General features: G+C 37.6%; 2 protein-coding genes across 2 annotated transcripts in view; one reads left to right on the top strand and one right to left on the bottom strand.

Moving 5' to 3' along the window:
• LOC106067993 (2-iminobutanoate/2-iminopropanoate deaminase-like) overlaps positions 1-12,987 on the bottom strand; it is a 434,175-nt gene that overhangs the window by 300,856 nt on the left and 120,332 nt on the right. The gene's annotated exons all lie outside the window — the stretch shown is intronic.
• On the top strand, positions 4,279-10,841 carry LOC106080312 (uncharacterized). Its single transcript, XM_056030635.1, has 4 exons — positions 4,279-4,787; positions 7,339-7,409; positions 8,595-8,743; positions 9,681-10,841. Exons 2-4 carry the CDS (start codon positions 7,344-7,346, stop codon positions 10,261-10,263), a joined length of 798 nt encoding a protein of 265 aa, XP_055886610.1. The 5' UTR covers positions 4,279-4,787; positions 7,339-7,343; the 3' UTR covers positions 10,264-10,841.

Raw genomic sequence — 12,987 nt, 5'->3', positions numbered from 1 at the left:
ACCATCAAAAAGCTAGCAAGAGACCGTGGAGAGTGGCGTGTTTTTAGTCGAGGCCCTATGTTCCATGAGGAACTCAAAGGAGTGATGATGAATGACTCAAGATATAAAGTTATAAAAGTTTTATAATGATAACAGATTGTTATATTGACATTTGACATTGAATGCTACTTCATGTTAATATTATCATATCATTTGCTATATTATGCTACCACCTTATTATAGTAATGCCACTTGACATTTAATGTCAAAAAACGTACTCAACTCGCGTGAATATATCTCAATTGAAATCGTTGACTGGTACAACCTAATAGTACTCTTTAAAAATGTATTTATTTGGTATGTATATATATATAACATTTTAACTTGTGTCCGATTTTCTTGACTAGCGATATGCCATGATGACTTGTTGACCTTATTAGAAGGAACGCCTCACCAGGGGTAATCGACAGTCCCTCTCTCCGACACAAGGCTCTGACCGCGAGACACATGTCCTAGTGTTATCGTGTCATGAAGACTGCTGACAGACAGGTTAGATACGAGGGTCCAAACCAGGGACATGTGGGTTAGGCTATTGGATCATTACGATGTGTGGCACCCTGGTGAAACTTTGATATTTTAAAATTGTCCAGTCGCATGGTTAACTCTTTCTCTCCTAACTGACGAGACCAACGTTGTTTCCACCAGAATGTGGTAAATAATTACGGAGAGAAAGAGTTAAAGACTCAGATTTTTACGTAGCCTTCGTGATATGGCTGTACATTTTCGTGAAACTTTTAAGGTTATTGCATTACCAGTGGCTAAAGAGGCGCGGTGGCTGAGCAGTAAAGCGCTAGGGAGTCCCAGGTTCGAATCCTGGTGAAGAACGGGTAGGTCTTCTTGACATTAGTTGGGGTAAGGTAAAGGCGGTTGGTCGTTGTGCTTGCCACATGACACCCTCGTTAATCGTGAGCCGCAGAAACTGATGACCTTTACATCATCTGCCCCATAGATCGCAAAGTCTGAAGGGAACTTTTACATTGCCAGTGGCTATCATCCCATGCTGGAAAGAGTTTATTTTTTTATGACTTTGAGCTCTGCCAACATGACATGTAACACTAGAGCTTCCAACAAAAGCTATCGCTAAATTTATGTATAGTTGTCTGGGGAGGTTGCCAAATTGGAGATCTGTTCAGAGGCTGCTTTGGTGGAACGACGAGTGGTCAAGCGCTTGGCTTCCACACCGAGAGCTCCAGGTTTCGTATCCTGGTGATTACTGGGATTTTTTTTTTAGTTTCGAATCTTTAGGGGGGCCTCTGGATCCACCCAGCTCTAATGGGTACCTGACACTCGTTGGGGAAATGTAAAGGTGGTTCGTCGTTGTACTGGTCACACGACACCCTAGTTAACTGTAGGCCACAAAAAACGTCTGCCTAATGCGTGGCATGGTCAAAAAGGAGAACTTTTCATTTTTTTATCACTAATAAGTCATTTACAGCGTACTGTCCAGTTGTTATAATGTTTGGTTTTGCCACTGAGCTATTGAAGTGCTTATTAAAATAAAAAGTTTTATAGTCGATTGTTGTTTTTTTAAGCGAACGCCCTAATTTTCTACGTTACTACAACTATCGTCGTCAAGTGTCACCCGTTTCCGATTTAGTATGAAACAAAATTGATAAATGTGTGAGTTTAGACAGAATAGTAAATCAAGGTACACAATCGTTTGAAACATTGAAACATTAAATGCAGTTAACTCCCTTTACGAATAAAAAAAACTGCGCCAGATCACGCGATAAAGAGAATGTTTTGTCAACGTTTGCCCATCGTACAATTGATCATGACTCTGATATGACCCTCGGCCAGGGCCTCGCGCACTGCTCAGGCCCTCCTCTGTTCCCTTGTTCCAGTCCTCACCATCTCTCATGTTTCACCCTTTCTTTAGCTTCATCTCCCGCCAACCCAATGTTTTGTTTGGTGCAATGCACACATTGTTAGACAAATTGCCTGATGGATAATAAAGATTCTCATTGTTCTTAACTATTGCACTCTATACGTCACTCGTATTCGTGTTATAGGCCACGTGTGGTGTCTGTTCATCATTGTTAAATTTTTGGCTCTGGACCTTCACAACTTTGCGCCTATTGTGCAGTCCAAGCAAATTTTAAGCATATTACAATGTATGTACATGCCTCTCAGTAGAGATAAAGACATGTTTTTATATGAACCCCTGCTGGACCAAAGTAAAAACACATACCGGTAAGGTCAGAAGTTTTCATCGGCTGCAAACTATGACAATACATGAGTACAGTGTTTTCTGCTTTGGTGGGTCGTTAGCTGCTCATTACAGTTGTTAGCTACTTCAGTAGCAAATATTTTTGTATTTTCTGTTTAGAGTCTTGAAAGAAAAAATAAGTTTTTGTCGCTTTTTTTGTTTTTGTATTTTAAAGATGATAGTTGAATTCTTGGTCCAAGGGGGATAACAAACAGTTTTGCTTCTTTTCCTTTATCTATTTCAGCAGGGGAAAACACTCTGGCATCGTTAAACGATACATGATTATATTGCAGTGTAATTAACTCCCTTTAAACATAGACAAAAATGAATTGAATCATAGATGATCTGTAATAGCATCTACGGAACAATTCTCTGTTAATTTTAAAATTAAAATTAATTGTATAAATTATAGAGACTCTTTAGTTTTACGATGAAATAGAAACTGGATTATGTTTTTTTTTTTTAAAACGATGAAATAGAAACTGGATTATGTTTTTTTTTTTATCTAACATGGTTATCTTCACTTTTTAAATCATAATATAGTTACACCTCTGTAACAATGTAAAATTGTAAATATAAATATGCAGGCCAACTTTTTCACGGATTAGCCTCAGTATGAGAACTAAACAAGAAGCGTATTTTTATTAATTAGTTTGAATCAGTCCTGTAATTAAATTTGTAAAAACTCTAGACTAGCAGTAACAACAATAACAAAGCATTTATAAAAATAATTTTTAAACAGTGGGAAAGACGTAACTCGAACAAATGGCTCAAGCCTTCTCAGGCTTCTCAAGCCGACACGGTAACCACTCCGTTAGCGGAGAGCTTATGAATATGAAATATTGTATAGTTATTTATTGTTTCTATAGTCTTGTCCTATTTATCAGGTTTGAGTTCACGAAAAATTCAGACGATGACCTATAAAGGGGACTTATCTTATCTTATAAAATACAGACGTTACTCAAAAAGAACAAGATTTCGTCCTACGCGTATTCCTAGGTCAATTTAGTCATGTATGTTAACCAATGACTTAAATTAGTTCACCTTATGCCACCACTTCAGTCAATAACAATTTCTTACCAGTGTTCGAGATACCAAACAAAATAATTTATTACCAATAGTTGATTAACTAATTGTTTTTCTCTTTAAATTAGTACTTATTTTTTTCAGGTAAAAGAAATAATTGTATAAAATTTCAGCTTGTTTCGAGTTTGGGTGTCGGGAGAAATCACGTGTACAATAGTCTAAGGAAGCGGTTCTCAACATTTTATGCTTGTCGACCCCTTTTTACAATATCCCACTCTGCCGCGACCCCCCCCCCCCCCCGCAAATATACACAGCAATAGAAGAATAAACAAAAACAATTTATTTTTTCGATGATCTTTGGCGACCCCTGGCAAATCGTCAATCGACCCACAAGGGTCTATTAAATATCTTTATTTTTAATGAAGACATTTCACTTAAAAGTTTTCTATGAGTGACAGACTATGAGTGACAGATATTTCTATTTAATCAAGTGCCTGAACAAAACAAGCCTCTTCTGACGTGTCAGTTTTGTATATACTAGATCTACTAGTCCGTAAAACACAGTCTAAATATATAGCGCCTCAAGAAGTCGGAGTAAAAAGAAGAGATTGAGCGAGTATTGAGTAGAGTTCAATCGCTCGACTAAACCATTTGTTCGTTATTGATTCTATGCTGCGGGGCGAACGAAAGGTTGAAAGGTCGATTCGCTTGTTTGATAGCGGTCTTGCCGATAAATCTCGTGCCGTGTTGCGCCGCGCTGCGAGAAAAAGCCCGCGTTGCGAAGGACGCTTAACAAGGTTAAAAATATCGATCGATTGCAGATAAAAAGCCTCGAAACAATGCAACATTTTAAGAGTCACTAATGAGTTCCATAGATTTTTTATTTTTTACAAACATAATCATGTATATGATTGATCTTAAATGAGAGCTTTATGATAATAGATCACGCCAACAACGGCTCTATAATGTTACATGAATGAAAAGCATTGTGTAAAAAGGTCTCTATATTGCCTCGTAGATACACATTGACAAAGTCACGTTAACACAATGAATACACACGCACATACACATCACACACATATAGCACACATTCAAAACTTCTCCTAACACACACAAAATAGACCAACGCACACTAACTAATGTGTAACTTATCGCAACACAAAGCACAGCAACACACCAAGACTCAACACAGCTCAACCACTTCAGGGTATAGATTTAGTTCTAGCGTGTTGGAATGGGACAGCTAATAAAAAAAAAAGATATTGTGTTTGAAATAGGGAGTTAATCATCAGGTAGGGGACGCTTGTATTGTAAAAATAAATCTGTCACTTATACAAGACATGGAAAGATCGGCGTTGACGCCTGGTTAGATTTGATTTACTGAAGTCGAATAAGATCGACAGATCTATTATTTGAAAGATATATACTGTTGTATGATACGTGTGTTGACGTGACGTACCATTTCTTTATCTCGGGATTATGTGAAGATTCCAGAAACTTCGTCCATTTTAAGGTAAGAATGTCAAGTAGGTAGATCAAGTTTACATGCTTCAATGACACAATGTGTCTAGTTTAACAGATCTATAAGATACTTACTTAATCAATGCTATTATTGATTCTCTGCTAATTTCTTTTTCACTCAAGGTCATGAAACAGGCTGATATAGATTCACTAGGCTAATGTATACTTTTTCATTAATATTTACACATTAGATAAATGTCTTCAAATATCGACATTCTATGCTAATGTTTTTTTTCCCCGAAATATTGTTGAAATATGGACACATTAGACATTTGTTTTGCTAAAAGTAAAAGTAAAGTTCCCCCTTTCAGCCCTGCTATCTATGGGGCAGATGATAAGGCCATCTGTTTCAATGGCCAACGGTTAACGAGCAGGGTGTCATGTGGCCAGCACAACGACCAGCAACATGAGCCAATTACAGCCAGGTGCCCATTAGAGTTGAGTGGACACAGGAGCGCCCTAAAAATCTCAAAATTCAAAATCCTAATTATATGCTAAATGTTTTTTTCCCTTTTTAAATTATCTTTTGTTATATAATATTTATTGCACAGTTTTCCTTTGTTTAAATAGTCACACAGTAAACGAAAGATAGGCCTATATTTAAAAATCTATTTTAATCTCAATGTTTTTGACAAAATTTATATCAACATATTCTGTCTGTTTGTCTGTCTGTCTGGTACACATTTAGTACACGTTATTTTAACCCACTTCTCATTCTCGGATCAAGTTGAATCTTTGCACAAATTATTTCATTATCTCTAACAATGCACGAATCGATCTAAATATTGACCAATTATTCCATCAACTAGTGATAATTGATTAATTTTGTTTAATATTGAGATTGTACTAGCTAGGAAGAGATAAACCTTGTGTAGAGAATTAGGTAAAAAAAAATTTCAAAACTATAAAACCTTCTACTTTCAAAAGCACTTCGATTGCTCAGTGGCTAGTATTTAAACTTAAGGAGGATTAAGATAAGATAAGATAACTTTAATTGATCCAATCAAATGGAAATTCGGTTTGACTACAATTGACAACCTCAACGTAACTACTGTACAATAACAATATAGATGCACATACGAACGACATTCACACACTAAGACATACACAATCATAACCAGCGCGTTATAAATAGACTTCTATGTACTTCTCGATGACGACAGAATGTTAATTTTTAATGTTGGTCATCCAGGGTCTATTATTACTGAATGTTTTAATATTCTTCTTTGATACCGGGTACAATCATGTTTTCACAGAACTGGATGTACGAATTAACAGTTGTGGTAAGTTCATCTGTCTGGGCAGCTGTTTACAAACATGTCCCAATCTGTTTGCTCCAGACACCTTTGTAGCTGTAAAACAGCGTGGTCAGACCATGACTGGATGGACTGGACTTCGGGTTTTGTTGTTTTTAAAACCGGTTTGTACGTGCGTGTAAGATGGATCATTGTGTGGTCCGACTCTCCGAGAGGAAATGACGTTCGAGATGTGTAGGCCATTTTTATGTTGCTATAACACATGTCCAAGGTTTTATCGTGCCGTGTGGGACGATTAACATTTTGAGTATATGCTAGCAAGTGTTGAGCTAACGAAAGATGATTGAAATCTCCCATAACTAGTCGGGCAGCATCAGAACTTTTAATCCCAGGCGGACGCAAAATGCCTAGTATATGTTTTGTTGCTTTCTCTGTGTTGGCTGTGGGTGGTATATGCACAAGTATGACGTAAAATTGTGTAAAATCTCTCGACAGGTTACATAGTAGTTCAATATCGGTCTTACACACTTTAGTTTTGATTAAAATATTGTTGACACAGCAATATTTTTTATTGACATAAATGGCCAGTCCTCCTCCTCTTGTTTTGCCACTATCTATTGTCCTGTCTGCTCTGTACAAAAGAACGCATCCAAGTCTACTGATGCATCGGGAATAATTTCATTTAGCCATGTTTCAGTGAGACAGATTAGCGAGCTTTCACGGTAGACATGTCTGCAGAAACAATCAAGTTCGTCCATTTTGTTATTTAGTGATCTAACATTGCCCAAGACAATAGGAGGCAGACTTTGTCCTCTTTTCCTGCTTTTGACCTGAACTCCTCCCCTCTACGGCCTCGTTTGTTTCACTTTGTCTGTGTGTTGATGGGCTCAAGGCGGTTTGTTATGTATCGGCCATCGAGTTCGAAGACAAGTCAAACAACTGAATTCCTTTTAAAAAGCCAGTACGGAAACTTTCTCACACAAAAAAAAAAAACACCTGTTTCCCCTACCACAACTGGTCCACACAAGTGACTGATATCGCGCTAAACAAAAACAATTGAAAAGAAAATGTTACCAAATTGCTCAGATTTATTACGGATGGTAAAAATCTATTAAAACATTTTTTACGCATTGATTTAAACTAACTAATACAGTTCCATTTAATATAGTTTTTTTTTTTAAATTATTGTTGTTTGTATTTTATTTATTCCAATATTAAATATGGATGTTGTTTTGTCATATCGGTTTCAACAATATTTAACATTAAAATATTTGAACATTTCTGTAGCCACAATGTCGTCAAAACGAAAGTCTAAATCGAACAGAACTAGACTGCGATTACTGACACCAATTAAAGAGGTAAGTTTTATTAACCTATTAAGTAGTAAACTTATTCTGTTCCCTGTGGTATCACCTGACTTTATTTGGCACGTAAGAAGAGAGAAGACATTCTTGTTTTAAAGAGGAGGATGTGTGCTTCCTACGTGACAGTGAGGAGTGGCTAAGGCAGGGGTTCTCAACCTGTGGGTCATTTGCCAGGGGTCGCCTAAGACCATCGAAATTATGGATTGTTATCGTCTACCCTACAATTCTGTATTTGTGTATGGGGGTGGGGGGTCGCGGCAGAGTGGGGGATTGTAAAAAAGGGGTCGCCGAGCTTAAAATGTTGAGAACCGCTGGGTTAAGGGGTTGGTTGGTGGCTGCGCAGTGTAGAATGACGAAACATGAGCGGATCTGTCATAATTTAGGTTAAAAAACGAAAGAGGATATAGAGACATGAAAGAATAGAGACGTCTTTTTGGTTATGAGTTAAATTCTGTTTAAATATCAGTTTTTCTCATTACTATTAGATCTATATCTCATCTCAAGTTAAATCTGTGTGTAGTGTAATAAGAGTTTTGGTTCACAGAGAAATTATTTCAAATAAAAGATGCCTGCATTGGTTTACTGGAACTAGCTGTTTGGGGCTACAAGGCAACGACCGACCAACAATAGTTTATAAATTAAATCGTGACAGAACCAACGAGTCTCCAGACATTAACACTTTCTCTCCTAACTGACGATACCAACGTTGATTCCGCTACAATGTGATAAATAATTACGGAGAGAAAGAGTTAATCCATATCAATGTCACACATAAACGAAATTCTGCGATCGCCCTCCCCCTTCAGCCTCTCTCGCTGGAGCCGCGGTCTTCACACTTAACTCTTTCTCTACTAATTAACGACTAACAATGTTGCTTTGACCCCATTAAATTAAAGTTATTTTTGGTTTTATCAACTATAATTTGTGTTATATGCATTCTCCTAGAATTCTATACCAAAAGTAACGCTTTGTGATGACGAACAGAAATGCTAATGAAGTTTGATTTTAACAAAGGTAGAATGCAGAAATGTGAAAAACAAAATTCTGTCCGAATTTGGAAAAATAATTGCGGATGTAAAGAGTTAATAGATGACATAAATACACTTATATTTAGCACCAGCAAGGTTAAATCAAGTTTCTGACAATGTTGATGTTGTATTCAAAAATATTGATACTTAGGTTTCAGGTCTTGTTCCAGTTGAAATCATTCCCTACGGTTCTAAAACTGTAAGGATCTCAGACCCCATCAAACCAATACTTGTCAAGGCTCTGCCAGCCGAGTCCCCAAGAGATGTCAGGCTGAAGGAACGAGCTCCGAATGTGAAAGGGTAAGTCCTAATGTGACAAATTTTAACTCTTTCTCTCGTTATTATTTACCTCATTCTGGTGGAATCAACGCTGGTATCGTCAGTTAGGAGAGAAAGAGTTAAATGTCACTTTCTGTATATTTTGACCTGACACGATTAACTTGATATGATAGATGCTTTGATGTGACTTGTTAGTTGTTTTGATATGACATGAAACATATGTCACTTTGGGTTGCACAGAAGCTGATATCAGGAATGATATCCGGTCTTTTTTTTACTGTCCGGCCATTTTCGGCTCCGGCCAGAAATCATTGCATGATATTTAGTTCCTTCATTAATATTAATATGTATAGAGCGGAAGTGGTTTGATTAATGTCTTTTATGGAAATAAAAGTAAAATAACCATTTTAAAAGTTTAGCGAAATATTGAGTTACTAGACAAGTATCCGGATGCGGCCGAATATCAAAAGTACTATCAGACAAAAACTAAAAAGAAAAAAAAATTGCCTAAATATGTATACTCATGGGGTACACTTTGGGGGCTGAAAAATGTTGAGAAACTCTGCAGTACATTGTAACCAATAACATTAAATAAAACCAAATAGATAAGAGAGTAAACGGATTGTTAATAAGATAAAAACAAGATTTAAAAAAAGGAGGATATTTAAGTAACAAAGCATAGATTGTATACAATAAGCATTGACTGGGTGTGTTTCCGGTGCAACCGTAATGACAGTTGTTTTGATGTGGTATGACTGATGAATTGATAAATGACAAAAAATTGAGTAGGTCATGACATAAAAGGATGTGACTTAGCTTGACTGTGATTGTGAAAAGGCATGACACATGGTATTTCACGGAAGTACTTACGACCATTTGGTACTTATGATAGTACTAGTAGCATACAAAGTAGATCTAAATAATGTTTTATTTTGTAATGTTTCATTTTCGCTTTCAGGCCTGTAGACAACATAGTAGAAGAATATCTCACTCAAGCGAGACAATCCAACATTATTCCCTCCCCTTACAATTTTGGCACACGGTACTACGATTTAAGAGGAGACAGAGGATTGCTCTGCCCTTGCTGTGCCAACAGAAACAGAGAAAGCTTCGAGAAGAAAGCTGCACTGCAGAGAGGAAAGGATATTAGCTCCATTAGAGTGTTGACGCCTCCAGAATTTGTACCTGACAATGAACTCTTACAGCAGCCTCAATCTGAGGCGCCCACTCATCACTCCAAGCCTCTATCACTGCATCCTCCATTATCCAACTCATGGGATGTGGATTACTTGTCGGACTATCCAGCCAACACGTATAACCGTTCTTACATAAGAACTTATCCTTTTAGATATAGACCACTATACCAAGAGCCACCTGTAAAGCCCTTTTCAAGAAAAGCCTCGGCCCAGAGAGCTTATATTCGAGGCCGAGTTGTTGAGGCCAACTCCAAGTATCACGAAAGCATGCACAGACTTCAAGTTCACTTCGAGAAAAACTACAGTCTTCCAGAACCTTCCATCACTGACTCAGACGAGGACTAAGCTGATAAGAAATCCTTGGATACTGACATCAAAGGAGCGAATACCCTAGGACCTGACTGGGGAGAAGTCTACTGACATTTATGTTTATTACATTGAATATGAAAAGTGGACAATATGGTGTTGTTAAATAAGAATATAATGACATATGAAGATAATGTTTTATTCTCTTCGGTCCTCTGACTAGTGTCGTAGCTAGGGATGTGGGGACCGTGGGTGGCCGGGGGGGGGGGGCTTAACCTCTTTAAGGGACCCTGATTTTGACATCCGACATCATGACAAGAACAAGGGCCCTTAGGACTTCACACAGATCAATTATCATGACTGAATGTCTTACAGTGTTTATCCTACTCAGTAGAATATCAATTGTAATGTCGAGCTTGGTTTCCAAAGACTATTTATTAAATTACTTCAAATGATTTGAAAAAGTGGCAGTTAATAAATTGTGGGTATATATGTTTACAAGGTTAATGTGGAAATGAAAAAAAAATCTTTTATCGATTTGTTAATTAATGGGTCTCAAGTATAATAGAAACATAAGGTACCATTGAAGTCTTTAATACAATTTTTGTTTTGTTTTGTTTTAGTTTTTCATGTTGTTTTTTTATTCAAAAGATACTTTGCAAAAAAAAAAAACACACACACAAAAACCCAACTAATTTTATAGTATTAACAATAAATTTAGGAGGCGCGGTGGCTGAGCGGTAAAGCGTTTGGCTTCTGAACTGGGGGTTCTGGGTTCGAATCCTGTTGAAGACTGGGATTTTTATTTCGGGATCCTTTGGTTGCCTCTGAGTCCACCCAGCTCTAATGGTTACCTGACTAGTTGGGGAAAAGTAAAGGTGGTTGGTCGTTGTGCTGGCAACATGACACCCTCCTTAACCGAAGGCCACAGAAACAGATGACCTTTCATCATCTGCCCTATAGACAAGGTCTGAAAGGGGAACTTTACTTTACTTTACAACAACAAATGTAAAAACTCTGTTTAGAAATTGTTCATAGTTCTTGCTTTCATTTGCTTGTCCTTTTTCCTGCCTACTGGCGGATCCAGGGGGGGGGGGGGGGGGGCGGTAGGGGCGATCGCCCCCCCCCCCACTCGGCCGACCCCCCCCCCCCGAAACTTCGGGGGGGGGCGGACGAATTATAGTATAGAATTCACACAATTTGTATGCGAATTTATTACTTATGTTAATAATATATACTAATTATTTATATTTCAACCTATTTTTAGATTATTTCGCCCCCCCCTTCTAGTATTTTGGCCGATTTGGTAGGGTCGGGAGGGGGCGATGGTATCAATCCGCCCCACCATAAACTTTCGAGTGGGGGGGCGGTCCTATTTATTTGTAGAAATCACAGCTTGCTAACAGAATCAATTAAATATCTATATGATTAAAACTTGTTATTGGTATTTTAACCGGTCTTTATATAATTTCGTTCACCTATTGGCCGATTGGAAGGGGAAGAGCGAATACCTCCACCGCCCTTCCCATCTAAACCCTTTGAGTGTGGGGGGGGCGGTCCTACTTTTATGGAGAAATCATAGTATGTGAACAAAATTAGTCGAATATCTATATAATATAAACAGGTGGAAGTGCGATACATGCAATCCCCTTCCCCCCATCGGACAAACCAATACTTTTTCTTTTTGTATTATAGTAAGAAATTACAAAATTTAAAAAAATCTGTCACTAATATAATTTATATATGCTATAAAGTAAATTCTTATATCGAGTCGCCCAACCCCTATTCTTTAATGCAAAATGCAATCAATAGCAGAAATTATAAAAAGGAGCGAGAATTAATAGTTTTCATTTTACCGCCCTTGCCCTTTCCAGACAGAGTTTGTGTAATTTGACATGAATTTATCATAACTATTTTAAGAAAGACTTTCCTTTGGAAAAGTTATAATTCAAACGAAATTTTTCAATATAACAGTCACGGTTGAGATGAGTTCAAAAACCGGATAATCTTTTCCTAGTCGACTTTTTCCAACCTTTACTCTTTCTCATATTTTTCTAGTTAAATAAATTTAGGACTATAACTCATTATGTATGCTAGAATTTCATTGAATATTATTAATCGAATTTTTTTTTTCGGCGGCGATCCTCAAAACCTTAATCTAAATATGTGGGGTATCTAATCTTTTCAAAGAACAAATCGGTTTTATTTGCAATGTATTAAGGGACTATAAATTCATATTAGAATATTTTTCTCATTATTCAAAAGGCACTTTATAATAGAATGAATAATAAGCTGTAGGGCACGAGAATGCGTTACTGCAGTGAAGAATGCCAGAAAACGCCTTTAGCGTCGAGGCATCGACCCGAACCTCACTGATGAATAATAAGCTGTAGATGTCAGAAGAATGCGTTTCTGCAGTGAAAAATGCAAGAAAACGCTTTTTGCCGAACACCACTAATAAGTAATGAGCTGTAGATGTCAGGAGAAGGCGTTTCAGCCGTGAAAAATGCAAGAAAACGCTTTTGGCGTCGGGGCTTCGCCCCGAACCCCACTGATAAATAATGAGCTGTAGATGTCAGAAAAATGCGTTTCTGCAGTGAAAAATGCAAGAAAACGCTTTTGGCGTCGGGGCTTCGCCCCGCACACCACTAATAAGTAATGAGCTGTAGATGTCAGGAGAAGGCGTTTCAGCCGTGAAAAATGCAAGAAAACGCTTTTGGCGTCGGGGCTTCGCCCCAAACCCCACTGATAAATTATGAGCTG

This window comes from Biomphalaria glabrata, chromosome 5, assembly GCF_947242115.1.
Source record: "Biomphalaria glabrata chromosome 5, xgBioGlab47.1, whole genome shotgun sequence".
NCBI classification, from domain to species: Eukaryota; Metazoa; Mollusca; class Gastropoda; family Planorbidae; genus Biomphalaria; species Biomphalaria glabrata.
This window is presented reverse-complemented; position numbering and strand designations above follow the sequence as displayed.

Excerpts from the sequence above, each read along its gene's own strand:
- LOC106080312 (XM_056030635.1), top strand. The coding sequence starts at position 7,344 with ATGTCGTCAAAACGAAAGTCTAAATCGAACAGAACTAGACTGCGATTA. Across the intron at positions 7,410-8,594 it reads TACTGACACCAATTAAAGAG|GTTTCAGGTCTTGTTCCAGT; the intron begins GTAAGTTTTATT and ends ATTGATACTTAG. Across the intron at positions 8,744-9,680 it reads CGAGCTCCGAATGTGAAAGG|GCCTGTAGACAACATAGTAG; the intron begins GTAAGTCCTAAT and ends TTTCGCTTTCAG.